Genomic DNA, 20,071 nt, shown 5'->3' with positions numbered 1-20,071 from the left:
ATATACCCCACACACCCACGAGAGGCGCTCTTTCATCGATCATTTTATTTTACACCTTTCCCCCACACAAAAGTTTCCCCAAAAAACAAGGGGTGGGATGTGGAAATTAAGCATAGTGGAGCAACAGGGGTTTTGGGGAGTTGGGACTGTGTGACAGTGTGCCTGACAAAAGGAAATATGCCGACAATCTCCGGCGGCAAGGATATGCATATTTCTCATAGATGGCGTTAGCCGTACAGTACGCATGGCGTTCATCATTTGTTTGCAGATGGCGTCCATGACGTCATTGCTGTTTCATTTTGCTAGCGCCCCCTCCCTTAGGCCCGCTTGTTGGAACATCCATTTTCTGCTGGGTGTGCCCTCGACGCGAGTTTGATTAGAAACTCTGTGTCGCTATTTTATAGTTCAGATTCAGTTATTTATCAAGTTCCTTAAACATTTTGTGTGTCTTTTGATTGTAAGTATATTTTGCTTTCGTTGTTACAGTAGTCTAACGATCAAAATCTAACAAAGCTGGAAAAGGAATTCCGTTTCCCAACCGCTGTTCAGTGATGGCATTTCGACAAGACTCCACTGGAAATTTAATAACATTTCCAACAAAACATGATTTAAACTAATCAAAACAGACGTTTTAGTTCAGTTATTGATTTTCTTGTACTAGCCGGCTAAGATTTTACAAGTTATTGACGCAAATCATCTGACAGAAAACTTTGTTTGGTCATGTAGAATTCAGGGCAGGAATGGCTGCCATCCGAAAGAAACTTGTCATCGTCGGTGATGGTGCTTGTGGTAAAACCTGCCTGTTGATCGTCTTCAGCAAGGATCAGTTCCCTGAAGTGTATGTCCCAACTGTATTTGAAAACTATGTGGCAGATATTGAAGTTGATGGCAAACAGGTAATGTTCATAATGTTATTAAAGTGTCTACTTCAAGTTGCAATATCGTTATTAAGAAATAGATGACACAACATTACAACAGTATCATCAATGTTTCATAGATGTTAATGTTGTTTAAGAATATTGTATTTGAGATTTCACATAAAACTGTCAATTAGAAATTTACCAAGTTCTTGTGGTAAACCACATACCTATTGGATAGTTTGACCCACCTAGTTTTTGCTCGATTGCCTTGTGTTGTGCAATAATTTCATTACTTTTGATTTCTTTTTTGAATCGTTTAGGTTGAGTTAGCATTGTGGGACACTGCTGGTCAAGAAGATTATGATCGATTGCGTCCTCTGTCGTACCCGGATACGGATGTAATCTTGATGTGTTTCTCTGTCGATTCTCCAGATTCGCTAGAGAACATTCCTGAGAAATGGACACCCGAAGTAAAGCACTTTTGCCCTAACGTCCCAATAATTCTTGTCGGGAATAAAAAAGATCTTCGAAATGATCCCGCCACTATTAAAGGTCGGTTTGCAGTGCCAATTTTGATGACGATTTTAATTATCAATGGAATTGTTTATGCATGTTTATTACAGAATTAGCCAAAATGAAGCAAGAGCCAGTCAAGCCAGAAGAGGGCCGAGCTATGGCAGAAAAAATTAGCGCATTTGCCTACCTTGAATGCTCGGCCAAGAGTAAGGAAGGTGTCCGTGAAGTCTTCGAAACCGCTACGCGAGCTGCCCTTCAGGTACGTTAAACGTCGTCCATTCTTTGTGGTCACAGTGGGAACCAAACATTTTTAGAAAATCAATTAAAATGTGTTGTTTGTATATATTTAGGTTAAGAAGAAGAAGAAGCCCAAGTGTACCATTTTGTGAAAGGTTGGAATCGGGAGAGGATATGAAAACATTTGCATTGGCCTTTTTTTCTTCTATGTGAAACTACCAACCATCGGACGACCTTTTTCAGACGATTTATTCCTTTTGTGTTCGTCTCTTCGATTATTACTACAGCAACAAATTTTCTTCTCCCAATTTCTCGTATATTTCTGGTAAATACAGTTGTTTCAAATCCCGAGTTGTTGTCGACAATACGAAACATGTCGCATGGTGTTGCAACTCCTTTATACACCTATGCTTTGGACTTGAGTTACTCTTTTCAAACCTTTTCATTTTTGTGAAATCATAACGATTTTGTTCGCAAAGTTGGTTTGATTAACCATTAAATTTGTTTGCTTCATGTTTAGAACAAAGCTTGTAGTAAAAAAACCGAAATCTATTGTAGCTAGTACCTTTATTTGAAACTCGAAACGAAGCTTGTAGTGAGACCAATGCTACTGGAAAATCTTTATATTTCATACTGGTATTCGCACAAGATTAAGGGCAAGTACAGAAGTACAATTTCATCATAATTACGGATTACCGGTTGACTTTTTATCGCCGTACCGGAACACGTTGTTGTATTACATATTGAAAACGAGACGCTGTACAAAATATACAGCATAAATGAACTTTAGTCAACACTAAGCAACACTCGTCACTTGGTCCTAGACCATGGTAACAGTGAGAAGGCCGGTCGGTATATGTTTAGAGTTTTCCGTCGTTAACTTGGTTCTGCTGTTTTTATTAGTTACACCTGCTTTGTATCCAGAACGCGTATGAGTCGGCTGCATGATCTGTTCGATGGGACAATGTTGGTTGTCGTTGTCAATCAGTGGACAAGTTGTATGGAACTTTGAACGGATGAGCTCCTCTTGTCGCTGTCGTCTTTCTCGAGCCTTTTCTACGTGCTGCCTACGTTCTTCTTTGCTCCAGTAGCGTCCCAGCTTCAATTCAGAAAGTGTGTCATCGTCAGTGGTTGTTCCGGCTCGTTCTTCAGAGATCTGATGAGCTCGGTCGCGCAGCAACCTGTCCCGAGTTGGACGTCGTGTTATGTATCGAGTGCCATCCGCCCGTTTCTTCATTCGCCATTCCGTGTTCGACTCGAGATATTTGCGCTCGTGATTTTGCAACTGTTCGGAAGTGAATACTTCGTTTGGCTTTCTGCTGTAACGTTCCTGGCTGTGTTGTGACAATAAAAGTTTGCCAAACGACCCAGTCTGAACGGCATCTTCCTCAATTGTGGACATCAATTGAACGTTACGTTTGCCAGCCATTTGCGCTTGCTGCTTTTGAAGTAATTGCTGCTGAAATAGTTGCTGTTGCAACCATATTGTTTGCTGCAGGTTCTCTGCATTAGTGTACATTGTCCGTGTTGCTGGTAGCATGGTGACGTAGTTGCAGTTTCTTTCCATCATGTCATTTCGAGTTGGGCGATTGTTGTCGCTGTCCTTGGGTCGGTTGAGAAGCTTTCTTTTGCCAACCTCTCCAAGTTGAGGAGGATGTCGTTTGGTTCTTTGTGGCTCAGTTGTGTGGTTGTTGTGGAGGCAAGGGCGACAACTTTCGCAGGGTAAACCTGTGCACGTCTCAGAGTCGAAATAGGACTGAGGACCACAGTCAGCTGTTTTATTGGTGGGAACCAGAGAGCCCGATACAGGATCTAGGCGATCACCCGACACCGAGATGGAAAGTGAGAGCGTTGACTGCATCCATCCTGAATTATTCGTCTGCTCAGCAACGCTAGGCTTTTCACAACACACGCAATGCTCATTTTGAATGGCAGCTCGCCCAGGTGGCAAAGGCTGCGATAAATGAGCACTTCGCCAAGATTCCCCAGTTCCAGTGTTGTACGCACTGGACGTATCGCGATCTTCGCCTGTGCAAAAATGGTTCTGTCTCTGACGATCGCGACTAACCGATTTCTTCATCGCTTCTTCGTTGCTGATTCTTTTCTGGCCAACAGTCGCCAGTTTCTTTTCTTTTCTTCCGCTGGAATCTCCACTGCTTGAACTGAATTTAGTGGAGGTCGTGCCTTTCCAGTCGGCATTCTTTTTGGGTTCGTATAAACCGCCGGGTGGCTGTGATGGAGAAACAGCTGTCGCTTGCCGTATCCATTGCTCGACATCGTTGGCCTTTTCAACTCGATCAGAACGTGGCATTCCGCCGCGCTTGCTGTAGTGATTCTTGTACAGGGACTGGATACTTGTTTTGACTAGAGTAGTTTCCGTGCACAGAGAAGCATCTTTATTTCCAGATTTATTCTCTGCTCCGCCTCGAAATGCACGAGGGCTTGAAGAATGGCTCGTGGATGGTTTGGTATTGATTGGTTCAAATGAGACTTCGTACGGAATCGAGTAGACAGGCTCTTGATCCAAGCATTCCGAAATCGTTTCATAAATGTGATCCGAGTCGTCTTTTTCGTTTTCCTCTTTCCTGGTCGGATGGGCCGGTGGTCGGGAATAGCGAGCGGAAGTAGTCGCACATTCCAATTCCATCGATTTCATTTTTTTGTTTACCACGTTCAACCTTTTATCGGTGACCAAATCAGTGGTCGTCCGATTTCCACACGATTCCGTTGCCTTGTAAGCGCATGCTTGCGTTTCTTCTGTTGATTGACTGAGTGTGGATTCGTTACTCATCCGTGACCTGTTCGTCAATAAACAAATTTTTCACACATTTTCGAAACAAATATTTGATGTAGTATATACGTACCTCATAGTTCTTTCGTTAGAACATTCATTAGGGTCCTGATCACTATAGCTACGCGGAAGAGAACTTGTTCCAAATCCACTGTCCTGGCGCCATTCACCTTCATGGCCATGGTTTTCCTTCATGTATAAGGCCTAATATATTTATCATACAAATGTTAGTTGAGAATACTAATTAGAAAGAACCATTGTAGTACTTGAAGTTGTTCATTGTCATTTTCTCCTTTTTCTGTTCTCCTCTTGCTTCCATCTTCCATTCTCTCTACTTCCAAATTGACTTGAACATCTTCGTCCGTTTCCGCATCTTCTTGGAATTCTTCTTCAAGCTCAGGAAAGGGGAATGCCACGGACAGAACATCCAAAGGATCGGCCTTTAAATTTTAAAAATGTTTGAATTTTATCAAATGTCTAAATAAAACAGCGGAAAAATCGAATCAAATCAAAATAACTAGATTTACTTGATTGTGTGGTCGTGATACAAGCAGCGTTATTTCAGGTCCGGTGGCAGCAGCAAACAAAGTCTCGGCTTGGTATCGATTTTGAACGTCTATGCCATTTATCTGAAATGTAAAGTTTCTTTAGTTTTCTTTCTTTCCTTGTGAATTGAAGAATAGGTATGTAGCTAGTTTGTGTGTTTGAAAGTACAATAGATTTAAATTTTGTTTCAAGAAAAAAAAAACGTCTTTTTAGAAACCTGCAAAAGGATATCGCCTTGAAAGAGCCTTCCATCGGCGGCCGCAAGGCTACCTTCGGCAACGGCTTGGATGTAGACTTCTTTATCTTGGCCCTCCAAGTCGTTTTCATCAATGCATGCTTCGTCTTCTTCGAATTCAGCAGTTTTCTCACTGGTATCGAATTGTGGCTTTGATCTTGGGGGTTTTTCATCGGCTGAATCGATTCTTTCCGTTGCTGCCGTCAGCTTGCCGTCCTCGTTGTAATTCGATCGAGACACTGACAAACCGTCGCATAGCGTCAATCCCAGTTTGTCCGTAGAATTGACCCGTTTCAACTTGATTTCCTAAAAAAAAGAATAAAACGTTAGGTACATTTATTTCATTTTGTTTTATTTTACTCAATGATGTCGATGACGGATAATAAAAAATTGTCAACACAATAATTAAGTGATGTACGCTTGCCTTGACTAAGCCAACATTTGCTTTTGGTTGCTTTTAACTAGACGTCCTATTCGAAAAATCATCTCCTAACTCATGACCAAATTCTTTCGGCTTTAAATGCCGGTCTAGTATTGAATAATTTTACTTACGGTATAATATTTTAAAACTTGGAAAAAATTCTTTTAGGTAACCAGCACACATTTTACTACTTGCAAGGAAACATTTGAATTATCCAAGAATATTAAATTGTTTGTCGACTGTCGTAATTAAAACATCCTCTGTGTCCTCTGTCTAAATTACCGTAAATTACGGTGAAACTTAGATTCAGACTTTGTCTTAACTGGCGAAGAACATAATTAGCAAGTGAATTAGAGTGGATACTCGGCACAAAACAATTTAATGGGTCGTGTGGCCGATAAGTTTATCGGCAGCTGCAGCCTTCTGTCGCTTGTACGGCATCCTATTAAGTTTCTCATGTTAACAAGCCAAACGGACGAGCCCATCGTGAGTCATTGCATAAGTTACCAGCAAACAATAGCGCTCGAGAAATGTAAAAAGCTATAGTGCTAGCCCAAAAAAAGGGGGGCGGTGGAAATCGTTCTTGATATAAAAATACACATTTTGCCGTCTTCAAAAAAACCTTATTGAACGTCGACGTGTTTTAAAGAAAAGGTTCTCGGAGCAGGCCTAAGAAGAGAAGTGTAAACAATAAAGGGGACAGAGAAAATATATAAAGAATGGGATGCTTAGGGTGGCTCAATGTGGGTCCATGGAGGGGGGGCACGTGGCCTACAGTAAACAACTGCTGCATTGAGACTCGGTCTACTCGGTGCAAGCCGAGGGTGAAGCACATATTGGGAAATGTGCTAGTTAGTCTTTTACCCGTTTTATTTGCTCTGCACGGTTTCCTGTGTTTGGATTCGACGGGTGGTAAAGCAAGCAACCGAGCGCCAGCGCTCAACTTGGGCCAGGGGTTTAAAAGCAGATGAGAAACTCGGGGAGCGAAGGGGGAAAAAAAACTCAAAGTCGGCTGGTTGTTAAAGCGACTGACCCATGGTGAAAACCTCATAGCAACGCGCCCTACCAATAGGCCTGCAACTGCGGTCATACAGCACGCTTCGTTCTATTACTGTACACACCTTTGAGTTTTTCCGGTCGAAAAAAAAAAAAGAAAAAAATTTAATAAAAACACGGATTCGATGAATAATCTAAAAAACAATTTTTCCAGTCAATTTTTCCGCCCGTAGTTTGTTGGTCACGAAAATCTAATCATTTCATCCAACGGATACATAATAAATAAATATATATTATCTCATACATTTTCTGGTGTTATCTGAAGCTAAAATAACAATCTAGCTGCTGCATCATTTCCAAATTTTCATAAGAACTTCACGTTTCGTTTTGGAATTTTCTCTTTGGAACTATAAAAAGGCACTACGTGGGGTCTCTTGTGGTTTGCATCCATTCGACTACCATAAATAGTGTGCGGGTGTCGTAAGGTAAGCAACCGTATGTTCTCTGATGCAGACAGTTAGCATTACAACGCATAAAACTCGTCCATGGGTTGGGTAGAGGACAAATAACAAAATTGAATGGGGAGGAAATTTTCAATCATTCAAACATGCGCATTGCGGGAAGTACGACAGTTAATTTGGTTCCGCATTTTTTCCCAATTTCTATTTCACTACATCTCTTGTTCAACAGACTTTGCAATTTTGATGTGAAGAGCTCTTATAAACAACGAGCGTGCTTCTCTATGTTATGATCACATAGAAATTTTAATATGATACTGCGGTGAAAAGAGCACAGCACGGTACGCGGAATAATAATTAAAAGATTCTACTCAATAAAGTTCCTAGTTATAAAAAAACCATTATTACTAGCAGATGGTGAAGCAGCTGACAGCGGAATTTTAAATGACGAATAATGCTGGGAGTAAATGAAGTTGAAACTACATGAAGTTATTTTAGCCGAAATACCTCATATTCCATTTCTTGGTCTTCGTCAATTCCATCTTCAGCTTCGCCAAGGGCTTCCTGGTGATAGAAATCAATAGCGCTCCAAACGGGTAGATCCACCCCGGCCCAGTCCGTCTGAACTTGGACGTTGCTTCTGTTGCTATTATAAGATTCGTTTTCATGTAGGCAGCAAGTCCGTTGGGTGATGCATGTCGGAGAAGAAGAAGATGAAACAGCGTTTTCCTTTTTCAAAGGTTTCTCCTGATTCTATACATGATTTCATTTGTGCAAAAATGCATTTATTTATTTTTCTAAACAGATTTCTTTTTTTATAAATAAAACTGAACTATAAATTATAATTTAAAAAAAGACCAGTAAAATATTTCGAAAAATGATTGAAAAATAACTAGAACGTATTTTTGTAATGCTTTAAAAACTATTTGGATTATTTTTTGAGTTATTCAATTCAAATTTCTCAATTAAAAGACATTCCGTATTTTACATTTACCCCGTAGATAACAGATAACCCAACTACAAGATCGTCAGATCGGTATGGGTATAACATCTAAAGAATAGACCGCGTTTGTGTGTTTGTAATACATTTGAACTTTTTTTTTTTTTAATTTGTCATCGTGTGGCACGAACACCCAATGGCGTTCTAAAATTCTCGGCCAGCTATTTGACAGAACACATCCATCAGTTTCTTAACCGGATGCGGCTGATAGAGCTGATGGTATGTTGAATCTTTGACTTCACGCTTGTATATCTGGGGCTCGCAGTTGGGAGCTTCTTGAACCTTGGCTCCGAGCGACTTATTGTCTCTCTAACGCCCAACTTCAAAGAGTTTTACGCTCTCACACACATGATGAACTAGGAAAATTATCGTTATCGTCATGAGACGAACCTTAACCGACGACAGTTCTGATGGTGAAGGTTTGACAGGGGCCCGCCGAAGCATCTGCACCAAAATGGGTTCCGACGCCGATTGAAACACGCCAATCGCCTCTTCATGCGACGACTTAGACACGTCTACTCCATTGACCTATGATAAAAAAAACAATTAGAAAATTCGGTTAGTTGATATTCAATCTCTTTCTCACTCGTTTTCATTGGATTCAATTGCCATGGAACAAAAGACGTGACAATCGACGTTAATTAAACCGAATTTCGTCAGATCAAATTAAAAAATCTCCCGTTATCTACTTCTAAACTGTAATTAGCGTAGCCTTGCAGGGGGTCAATAACCTGTTCGGTTGATTTGCTTCTTCTTTTTTTTTGTTTGAAATTTTATCTCGTACGAGTCGGGAGTTAAACCGTGAAGTCAGAAGCAAATGGTTAAACTGCGCAAGCTAGAGAGCCGACCAATGCAACAAAAACGTCTAGCCATCAGTTATCCCATCCTACATTTCCAACACATCGTCTCGCCTGCACGATTCGCTTTCGGATTTTCTATGCCAGGAAGTGAAGCAGCTGTTTCGGTTAAAGTACTATTAATGTAGGACCATCGTGAATGGCCCTCGTGCGGTGAGTCACAAATGTGTGTATAGACTGACGTAATTTTGGTTTTCATATTTTTTCATATTTCATGCACATGTGCTGCACGAAAAAAAAAAAAAAAAAAAAAAAAAAAACAGAAGAAGAGAAGCTCCAGTATAGGAAATGTGTGTTATACACATCTAACATATTTAGATTGGAAAATTTCGAAACCAAAGAGTGGCGGGGGCATTTTACGAAACCTTTGAAACGTGCCATAGAGCAAATATCTGGGGGCAAACTATATAGAGAAAATTCTCTTTTGAAAGCTTGCTGTTGGCGATGAATCGATGATTAAATCGCTGAGAGCGCACAACAAGCCCTATCAAACGGGGCCAAACAACTTAAATATATAAGTACCGGAAACAGTTAAACAACAAGTACGGCTTCAACTAGAAAAGAGAACGATGGAAAACGTCGTGACCGAAACATCAAAGTCTAACCATGAAGTTGATGTTATCACATGACTAAGAGATTTGTCTTAATGCTTTTACATTTTCAGGTGTAAATCTAAATTTATTTTTTTTTTTTAAATATGAAGAAGTATTATTTGAATTTTGGTAACAGACGAGTCTCACATTTTATCGAAACGGGGCTGAAGTTGTGTTTAGAAAAGTTTCTTTAAGTATTGTTGACTTTTGAAAACCCATTAGAGCAAATATCTGAAATTCACTGAATTCACTTTGAATAAATAATCGTCTGTTACGAAATGACATGCGCTCTCTCCTATAGAGCTACATTTCACAGTGTATGGCCAATTCATAACTGTAGACACAGAATTGCCTACTATATTCCCCCATCAAGTCAACGGCGTATTTAATCACTAACGACACTACATGCATTATTTATTTAAGGATTCAAGGGAACGATAACGAAATTCAACTTTTGAGCATTATGAGAGACGTGGGTCTGACAGAAATACGTTTACTGTTTCATGCAAATCCGCTTGCGGGGCTATTTTCACAACTCTTTTTTGGAATCTGACATTCTCTCACGATATTCCTACAATTTTATGGGGTTGTTTAGAATGTTTTCGTATTTTGTTGTTTCTGTTCTTGCCTAGCTCCGAAACGCATTAATGTACAAACTATGGATCAATTCAGAGCAGACTTGTATATGCGAAACAAAAATTGGCTGTATATTTTGATGGTTTTAAACCGAGCCTTCCCAGAAAGAATTTTACCTGGAAATCCCCAACGAAAAGCGCGTCGTTCAAGGCAATAGACAATAAAAATTCCCTTTTTCAACTTAATGGTTCGCATGAGAAACGCACGGTCTACATGGCTTGGCATATCATATAACTTAAACTGTTAATTGTTCATTAAAGTTTCAATTTTTAAACTTTGTTGAAAACTTTGTGTGTGTGTGTGTTTTTTTCGTCTAATTTAGTTATTGTTCAACTAGGAGCATTTGTTAACGGTAAATTAGAATAGCAGTTTCAAAACGCTGGGAAAGAAAATGATGTCCTTTATACAACGCCATAAAATAAATTGTGTGAAATCTTTAGTTATATGGGAGAGAAGGGGACTGAAGCTGCCAAATTTTAAAACATGTGATTTACAAGGCAATCTGAAGCGAAGGCAAACGCCACTTCGTCACAGCCTCACAGGGATATTTTAGCACAAACTCAGCGCAGTGTTGACTGTCTGTGTTTAAACAAGCCTGAAAGAATTGTGTGTCTGTTTGTTCTGAGTCAAACAACCTCCCCCTTTCCACCAATCAATGACTGCACATAGTGAGAACATCCACATTACCAAGGGCTGTTTGCAGACGTTATGTCTATGGGAGACAAACGAAATGACAAATAAAACCAAAATTAATAGTTGGCTCTATGGCGCAATGGTTCTCTAGGTCACCTCATTGGAAAATTGGCATTCAGTCAAGTAGTCAACGCCTTAAACAAGGCAGCACCCTATCTTAACTTCCAAGAAATAGCGAATGGAATAGTTTTTTTTTTAAATGTAAATCTCTCAGTGAAAATTTTAAGGGGAAATCAGCTGGGAGTTTTGCATATCAGTTAAAAGGAATACGCACTAAGTAAAAGTACCCATTTCCTTGTGAAAATACAATTAAATCTCAAATGGCAACCAGGATTTTACTTCTTTATCCACATGGATATGCAGGTATAAACATAAAATTATAAATGGATTTCAGTTCATTTTCTGAATAATCTTAATTGACATTAAGATTATTCAATGCCTTTCAATAAATAATGATAATTGCTAGTTAGATCTGCGCTGGAGATCAACCATTTGGAAGTTGATAGAACTGAAACGGGGAAGTATTACCTTAGAATTATTAAACCCGATATCCCTCGATAATCCATTCTAATCTTATACTGGCACTCTTGTGTTTTTGCAGGATTCTCACCGACACAGTTGGTGTTTGTTTGATCTTATCCTTGTGCCATCGCTGTTGTAGCTGTATAGTAAACTTTCAACCGCCATCATTTCGGCTTGCTGAAAGTACATCTTATACTATTTCATTTTTATCTCTTTTTTCCCTAAAAGAGGACCCTATCGAATCCGCGCATGAAAACTTGAGATTGTTCCAATCTGAAAACTGAAAAGAGACCTACGAAAGTGCTTTGGCGCATAGCAACTTGGCAAGACACCATCCCTAAATGGGCAACACCGTGAAGCGTCTTGAAAGAAAGACAGACAACAAAGAATAAAACTCGTCACGAAACCTTTGAATCATGTAGGATTGGAGGTGTACCAGCCGAAAAATTGTTCGGAGAATTTCCATGTTTTCAGATTTTTTTTGCCCCCTACTATAAGATGGGGAGGTGCTGTATATGGCAATCTGATATCTTAAACATATACTTAGATTCGTAATTACTAATTTTACCCGAACTGTCCCGCCCCGATTACACAACACAATTCGCCTCATCTCTCTCGGCATTTGCCACAGGAGGAAAATTGAACTTTTTTCAAAAGTACAATTTGTGTCTTGGCTCCCAAATATCGCGCTGATGTGTTTAGAAGGAAACTTTAGAAAGTCAAAAAATGTGTACGTCACGTCGACTCGTCTTTTGTAACTCCACCTTTACAATAGGTTTCGAATGGCACTTCGTGACAAGAAGTGACTAAGATTGCAATTCTGAAATCACACCCAAAGTCACGTATCGAGTACGGATAAGTGGCGGGGAACATTTTCCCTTTGGTCTTGTTTTTCTTCGGTTACCGCTGAGTGAGAAGTTGAGAACCCCCCAGGTTAGACTATTGAAGGAAAACACCACACAATGATCAAAAGTGCCACACACAATATTCTCAATTGCGCAGCTACTAGATCAAAGAAAATGTGCCATTCAAAAACTGGCTTCTGAAAAGAAGAAGAAGAACATTCCCGATTCTTTTGGTCTATCCGCACTTGACAGTTACACTGGTATTATCGGGAAAACTAAAATTTGGTACTGTATGTTTAATCGCGAAAAACATTAACTCCCCCCATCGGTATTTAAGGTTTTTTTAATAGGTGTACAATCGCCACTTTTTCTCTGGCCGTAACATTGCTTTTCCATCTGTGTTATGATCAATCATTTATGATTCACCACCCGTTATTAAAACCACGGGGTTGTTTTAGACGTCATCGACTCTCCAGTCGAGAAAAGTCACTTTTGAAGAAGTGACTGGCGGTAAACGATACGGAGAGACGGCGTGACACACAAACACACATTTACTAGCAGCTCCCGATTAGTTTTCTCTTTGTTGGTGTAATGGTGTATGCGCTTTTTTGTTCGGTTCAGTTGCGATTTTCAGTGTGACACGTCTAAATGTCGACAAGGGAATTGCTGCCGATATTAAAAAATGGATGCCAGCAGAATCTGGCGAGTTGATTCCCGTCAAAAATTATGCGTTTGCCTGGAAATCAGCTGAAAAATATTTGGTCATTAAAGGGCGGTTGTTGAAAACACGCGAAGCTATTCTTGTTTCTTATGTACGGGGAAAAGATGAAGAAGGAGACGAAAGGAGAGAGGAATGAAACAGGAGGAAAGAGGAGGAAAGAGGAGGAGGAAAAAAATGGAACTAGAGGGAAATGTGAAGAAAAAGGGGGAGAAACGCGGAGAAACGCGGAGAAGAAACATAAAAATCTCGGCGTAGTACGTAGTGTAGTAGTAGCGAAGGAAGGCTGCAACCAACTAGGAAATAAGAGGGGGGAAAGAAAACATTAGAAGCTCTCGTGCTGATGGCAATGCATGGGTCGCATGGTGAGGCCGAAACGAGAGTCTGTCGTGGTTGTAACGGCCAGACTTTTGGGCGTGAAGAAAAAAAGAAAAAAAGAGAAGCACGTTACAAGATTGGATTGAGAACGCTAGGCGAGAGAACGCCAACAAGGAAAAGTAGGAAAAGTGCTATGTATAGCCAATAGCCAGGATTGACTTATAGTCATACTCTCTCTAAACTCGGAATTATATCGCACATTTCATTCTTCATTCTTCATTCAAGGGGATAAATTATGATGCAGACTTGCAGACGATTGGTGGCTTATTGCGTCGATTATCACGCCCGCGTGTTTCTGCCCACGTACGGCCGGGGCGCCCAAAAATAATGGCGAATGATTTAGAGAAAGAAAGGGCCGGCATATAAATAATTGAATCCGCCCATAGAAAAAGATGGGCCTGATGCGTAGTTTTTTTTTTCTCTTTTGCAGCTAAATAAGTCGGCGTTACTTGGAATCCAGCGCATTTCTGAACAAGAAATAGGAAACGCTAGGGGGGAAGGAAAGAGACGTCGAGAGAGAGAGAGAGAGAGACTAAGACTAAGACATGCTGTTTGTCAGAAGTGTTCACTGTTTGAGCTTCCAACCATGACGAACGGAAACCACACGGATATATCCTCAAGCACGAGACTTTCAAACTACTACACGCATGAACCCATCATCAATAGACTGGCCACGAACAAAAAGGAAGGCCAAAAAGTTTGGAAAAATACACACGCCAAGAACTTGTTCTTCTTGAAAACTTTTTTTTTACCCAATTGACTCCAAATGTCCAGGATATGTAGTACCACTACACGCCATTTGTGTTTGAAAACCTAGGCACGCTTCCGGCGTATTTTAGAATCGGCAAAGGCAATTGTATCATTGACGGATATTATTACAACTACAAAAAGTAACTTCGTCTATTTCCAAGTTGGGACATACCAAACAGGGCCAATAAAATGGAATACCAAAAATGACTGCAAAAACTTTTGAATCGATTAAAATAAAACAAGGTAAATGTATGCAGACATGTTTCCCAGTCGTACGTTTCAGTTCTACCATCGAGCCAAGGACCGTCGAAAGAACTTCCATAAAATTGTAGTATAATAGACGAAGGAATTTTCCTTATTTGACGGATGAATAAGCTTTCTCTCCTAGCTAGTTTTACAATAAGGTGGTATATTCTATTCCGTTTCCCGCCCTCGAAGATATTTGAAAAGATATCGGTCACGATCCTTTTTTTTCTTTTTTCTTTTCAAATTGAATTGCACCCATGCTGGTGGCACGGTGATCCTTTTTACGATTATTTTCAAGGAAAGGAAATTTAAGGGAAATAAATCGGCGAAATCAGCCCCAAATCACTTTGGCAAGCATCTGAAAGTTGGGAAGAAACCACATTTCGTGCACGACCATCGCCCATTTGAGTTTCAATTTTGAAAGTCGGCAGTGGAATAACAATAACCCCCCCGGCCAAGAGTTACTTTTGAGAGCCCCCAATACTTCTTCTATTGACTCGGTTGCGGTTACCGAAAAATAAATTTTCTTCCACTAAACTTTTGGTGTGGATAAATGAAATTTTCACCACTTTTTTTGTTATTAAAGAAACAAAACAAAAAACGATGTTTTGGTTATGGTATAGACCCTACCTACCCTGGAGAGCTGTCGGCAAAACCGAAAAAAAAAGAATTGATTAAGTGCAAAATAATTCAAGACGAAACGTCGATGGACGGATAGCGTTATTTGGGCATGTACAAAAGATACGAAACAGGACATGCTGTGCTGTGCTGTGCTACGTTGGCTGTGCTGTGGTTTCAGGTAACCATCACAAGTGCCACAACTGCCACATTAGCATTTAAAGGACCTCCCACGATGGTTAGATTCCCTTGAAAGACTATATAATATATAAATAAATATGTGATTGAACCCATTTTCCCTTTCAAAACAGGCAACGATCTGACTGAGGGAGGGCTACAAAAGATTTCCAACCATTCGAGAACGTGTCCTTCGGGAGATTTTTTCTCTTTTATGAATAACTCACATTCTCTCATGGACGCAGACCAACACTCGTCTTATATCCAACACACATGGTATTTTTTTTGTTTTTCCAATGCTGATGTTTTTTTGGGGGGAAACATTCATTTCCCTCCCACTTTTAGGGCTCATTTGTTATTTTGATATTGCGGCTAAAATTCGAAGGAGATTTCCACGCCGGGAAATTATGCATGCACCTCTCTTGTGCAGACGTGTTCCATAAATCAAGTTAAATCAATAAAAAGAAGAGATTCCTTACTTGAAGAATAACAAAATCCATTGTGTGAATAAGTTGGTAGAAATTTTGAAATTTCGATTCCTTCCAGATCCGCTCCTGTCCAAATGGCTACGATTTCCAGTCGGGTGAGGACTTTGGCACAACCTATGTAATACAAAGAGATCATAAAATCAAAATGACAAAAGTTTCATAATAATCGGACAAAGTGTTGTACATCAACGGACGTCCAGGAAAACTCGGTTGATAAGGAATAAGGCACATATTATCCAGTGAATTAGTGAGCCGTAAAAGAGACTTGACATTCCAACACCAAACAAGGTCTGAAAAAAAGGTGACGGGCATATCCTCCGCCACATCTGCACACAGTCAACAAAAGGCTTGACCCCCTCTCTTCCGGTTTTATCAGCCAACAATTAGGCAGGAAGTCACTATATACTACGTCCCCTAAGATGATGTCTTCTACTAAAGAGAATAACAGGGAAAAAGAATTTTTATTTCTTTTTTTTTCTGGATAAAATATTTTGTTTTTTAAAAATCTATTGAAAATCTTGGTCATTTTTTTTGTTCTCCCTCCCAAAAGTCTTTTTGATTTTAATCTGTAAAAAAAAGAAAAACGAACTTTTTCATTTAAACTGTCGTGTCGGGTGGAAGGGGAAGGGTAAAAGAGAAAAGAGCTGCGCCAGGCGACTGGGTTTGAAGAGTTATGAAGATGAGAACCGCTCAGACTTTTCGGAGCCAGCTGAGAATGACGCCTGGCGGCTATACGAACGCCTTGACTGCCCTTATGAATGCTGTAGGTTGTGTTTTGTTTTTATCCTTTTCCAGAACTCTTATATATATGTGTATGCCCAGTTTTTTTTCTTTTTCGTTCAAGAGTTCTCTCTCTCTCTCTTTCAATACCGAGAAAAAATGACGGCAATTTTCTCCAGAGTCTGAGAGATTTATCATCCGATAGATATTGAAGGCGGTCGGGCGACTCTTATTCTCAGACAGGTGTACACACATCATTTATTTTATTTTACGAGTTGGCCTGGGCACAAGATGCACCACATTGCGTGTTGATCCCACCCGAGCTTGCCGCGTTTCTTTTGCCAATTTATCTGCTGGCTTAATCCAAAGGAAAAGCCGATTTTAATTGACGATTCCCTTCATTGCAAAAGCCGACGGGGTTTAGACACATGGACGCTCAACGTTGATCGATCACACAAAATACTCATTTTGCTGCAGTTCAATCTAGCACGAATTCACCGCTTATAACTAACTAACTAGACTTTTGAAAATAAAAAAGAGACTTTACCAGTCGAAATGGCTAAATCCTCTGCACAGCTGGCCAATCGCCACACATTTAGACGCACACAATTTTGTTTATCCGTTATTTAATCAGTTATTGTTTTTCTCGATGCTGGCAACCAATCTTGGAACTGGGGGTTCTTAAATTCAGTTTAACACTCTGACTGGGTGTTTCCCATTGCCCGAAATGTACAACCGACTGGCACGACGGCAAAACCTCAACTGACTCTGCTGACTTCCCCCCCCCCAACGAAAAAGCATGTCCGAGAAATATATACACCGTGGCGGCGGCAGGGTCGCTCAGCCTCGGGGCTTGAGACCCCTCAGGCACCGCACAGGATGGTTCACATTTTGAAACACCCTAAATAAATATCTGAAACTTTGCACCTCGGAAAAAGCCAAAAAGGCATGCAACTCCAATGCGCAAGAATTATTTTTATTTTTTCGTCGTTTGTTCATATTTTTGTTAAGTTTTGTTTTTCGATGGGGGGAGCGAATAAGGAAAACAGGATTTAAAAAAAAAAGTGACGATTGCGTTATCTATTTGTAACCACTTATAATTGCTTAGTAATAAACAAAAATATCAATTCTTTTTGGAAATGTGTGCGTCATCTGTGAACTTAAAAGCGTTGAGAAATCCCATGATGACTATTGTCACGGGGTTTGTGCTGTTGACTAAATAGCCAACTCTGGACATCTTTTGCCCCAATCCTTATTTGAAATTGGGGTTATCGGCAGCGACCAGATGGTTACGATTTTTATTTTATTTCCAAAAGGATATACACAAGGCATACACAATCAGGCAGGGGCCACACAAAATGCCAGTCTATAAGAATGAGGTAAGAATAAATAAAAAGAAGTTTTCCCACTCAACCCCCCCAGATCAGATCATCATCAGCTCTTAACTCGTTTTTCTCTTTTTCCCCTTGGCCTTAATAAGGCTTAATACGATTAAATGATACCCGGCCAGCTCAGTTTTCCGTTGTAGCAGCCTACATTACATGAGACACAAGGCTATAGCTATACACGCAGGGTTCGATGATTATAATAGGATCCTCCCTATTAAAGTGTTGGTTACGCACACTGTTTTCCAGAACCGGCAGACTCAAATGGATAAGCCGAACGGGAGATGTTATTCGATATGTTGAGTAACTCGTAAATATATCAAATATAAAATATCTTGCATGTTACACTTGAGACGGCAGTGGCTCTCGGATCAAGCCAGGCATGCACTATCCACTTTCAGAGTTAGTTGCATATGCCAAATAAAATTTGAATCATAATTCCATCATCGTCAGCTTTCATTTATCAAATAGGGTATCATTTCATTAGCAATATAAGTTGATTAGAAACAATGTGTCCGAATTTTGTGGGCTTGATTGGCGAGGCAATCAGCTAGCCTAATAGTGTGTCGATTTCACCTTAATTAAAATAATACTTGAGAAACCAAAAAATAAATTATTCATAACATTGTTTACTTATTCGTTTAAGATTTCGCTTGTGAATGTCTTTTGCATTGTATATGGTGAGTCAATTCAAAGTCAAACAAGTCTATTGAGTAAGTTCGTGGATGTGACAAGTAACTGATGATTCCCTGATAGTGGCAAACTTATTGGCTGTCAGCTTTATACTGCATGTCGCTGCATGTTGCATATAAATTGCAACATCGATCATCTGGGACATCATTTCGTTCTACAAGAAGAACAAGGACTTCCATCCCAGTCGACGTATGTACGCAGGCCTTGATAAAGTGTAGCTATATACTAAATAAATTCAGTGGTTATGCCGATGATGCAAATATCGCAACGGTGCACAAGGACCCAAGCATCGCCACTCACAATCTGCAACTGGCATGTGACTCAATTGGAAAGTGGCTCGCCACCAAAAAATTGTTTCTCAACGCAGCTAAAACTGTTTTAGTCGTTTTCTCTCGCAAGCAAATCACTTGGGCCAATCTCTCCGTTCTAATCGATGGCACTAAAATTTCTCCATCCCACTCTACTTCATTTCTCGGCCTCGTCTTGGACACCAAACTTAACTGGGCAAATCATATCCAAGCTAAGTGTGTTTCTGCTAAACGGGCTATGATGGCTGTTAGCAGCTGTCTTCGGCAGTCGTTTGGTGCTGATTGTAAACGCTTACGCTTTCTATATTCCTCCGTTGTTGAACCCATCTTTACCTATGGTTGCTCGGTCTGGGTGTCCAGCTTGAGAACGAAAGCGGGTATCAAGAAGGTTCGCTCATTCCAACGCACAATTTGCCGCATCATTGCCTGTGCTTTTAAAACTGCCCCGACTGAATCCCTCATTCTTCTCTCTAATCTTTTACCTCTTGACCTCAGAATCTTAGAAATCGCCACTCTGCGTCTCCTCTCTCATCCACCTGGGTTGGTTTTCTCAAAAGCTTCACGCGACTTCATTTGCAAACGACTCTCCTTCGTGAACAATGACCACTTGCTGCCTCGTGTCAGTTTTCCTCTTCTCACCAACTGCCCACCCTGGAACATCCTTCTCTTCAGCTCTCTGCTTTCGTCCGTGGCTATCCCTCTCCTTCCAAGCACTCCCAGCACCCTCTATTGCTTTATTCGTGCCCACCACAGGCGTGGTGCGGCTGGTTTCTGTGTTGTGTTCACCGACTCTAGTGCAGTCCGCGAGGTTCTTAATTTCTCACTTCCCCCAGCGATCTCTTTCCGCACCGGCATGAGTTTAGCCTTTTCTACGGCCTTGGAGAAAATTGGAGAATACCGGCCAGCTTTCTCTGCGTGCGAGATTTTTGTATCAGAACAACTAGTTTTTATGCAGCCTGCGACCCAGCTCTATCCCATCGAGGCAAGAAATCTGGCCCTTCTTGCGACTTTCGGCAGTTTCTGCCATATTTTTACTACTGCGATTGCTAAATCTCCGGGTCTCATCCTAGCCCGTTTCTGGGCGCAAGCTCCTTCTCCTTTCTCGTCTTTGTTAGTCCCTTTTTCCCCATTACACGTGAAACATCTGATTAGGTCCACGCTATGGGATATCTGGAGCAATGAGTGGTCCTCCATACCGACTAATTTTAGTGCCAAAGCCTTCTTCCCAGTTGTGCGGTCTGCCAATGTGCTTCTTGAACGTAGAACTAATGCCACCTCTACCCAGCTTATCACCGGACACTGCTTCCTAAATTCTTATCTACACCGTTTTGGCCTCTCTCCTTCCGCTTCCTGCCTGTGTGGTGCCCCCTCCGAGACTATTCCA

At 40.6% G+C, this 20,071-nt stretch overlaps 2 protein-coding genes across 2 annotated transcripts; one reads left to right on the top strand and one right to left on the bottom strand.

The window, feature by feature from the left end:
- Positions 1–296: 296 nt before the first annotated feature.
- LOC124336843 (ras-like GTP-binding protein Rho1) lies at positions 297–1,964 on the top strand. Its single transcript, XM_046790660.1, has 5 exons — positions 297–457; positions 727–896; positions 1,181–1,412; positions 1,484–1,635; positions 1,727–1,964. The coding sequence occupies exons 2-5, from the start codon at positions 741–743 to the stop codon at positions 1,763–1,765; spliced, it is 579 nt and encodes a 192-aa protein (XP_046646616.1). The 5' UTR covers positions 297–457; positions 727–740; the 3' UTR covers positions 1,766–1,964.
- Positions 1,965–2,221: 257 nt separating this feature from the next.
- On the bottom strand, positions 2,222–17,078 carry LOC124336840. Its single transcript, XM_046790656.1, has 9 exons — positions 16,849–17,078; positions 15,573–15,695; positions 8,451–8,588; positions 7,568–7,813; positions 5,168–5,491; positions 4,932–5,033; positions 4,671–4,844; positions 4,478–4,608; positions 2,222–4,411 (listed from the first exon to the last, which is right to left on the bottom strand). Exons 2-9 carry the CDS (start codon positions 15,591–15,593, stop codon positions 2,434–2,436), a joined length of 3,114 nt encoding a protein of 1,037 aa, XP_046646612.1. The 5' UTR covers positions 15,594–15,695; positions 16,849–17,078; the 3' UTR covers positions 2,222–2,433.
- Positions 17,079–20,071: the final 2,993 nt, after the last annotated feature.

This window comes from Daphnia pulicaria, chromosome 4 (assembly GCF_021234035.1).
Source record: "Daphnia pulicaria isolate SC F1-1A chromosome 4, SC_F0-13Bv2, whole genome shotgun sequence".
Taxonomy (NCBI): Eukaryota; Metazoa; Arthropoda; class Branchiopoda; order Diplostraca; family Daphniidae; genus Daphnia; species Daphnia pulicaria.
This window is presented reverse-complemented; position numbering and strand designations above follow the sequence as displayed.

Excerpts from the sequence above, each read along its gene's own strand:
- LOC124336843 (XM_046790660.1), top strand. The coding sequence starts at position 741 with ATGGCTGCCATCCGAAAGAAACTTGTCATCGTCGGTGATGGTGCTTGT. Across the intron at positions 897-1,180 it reads TTGAAGTTGATGGCAAACAG|GTTGAGTTAGCATTGTGGGA; the intron begins GTAATGTTCATA and ends TGAATCGTTTAG. Across the intron at positions 1,636-1,726 it reads CTACGCGAGCTGCCCTTCAG|GTTAAGAAGAAGAAGAAGCC; the intron begins GTACGTTAAACG and ends GTATATATTTAG.
- LOC124336840 (XM_046790656.1), bottom strand. The coding sequence starts at position 15,593 with ATGGATTTTGTTATTCTTCAA. Across the intron at positions 5,492-7,567 it reads ACCAAGAAATGGAATATGAG|GAAATCAAGTTGAAACGGGT; the intron begins GTATTTCGGCTA and ends TCTTTTTTTTAG. Across the intron at positions 4,609-4,670 it reads ATGACAATGAACAACTTCAA|GCCTTATACATGAAGGAAAA; the intron begins GTACTACAATGG and ends TAAATATATTAG.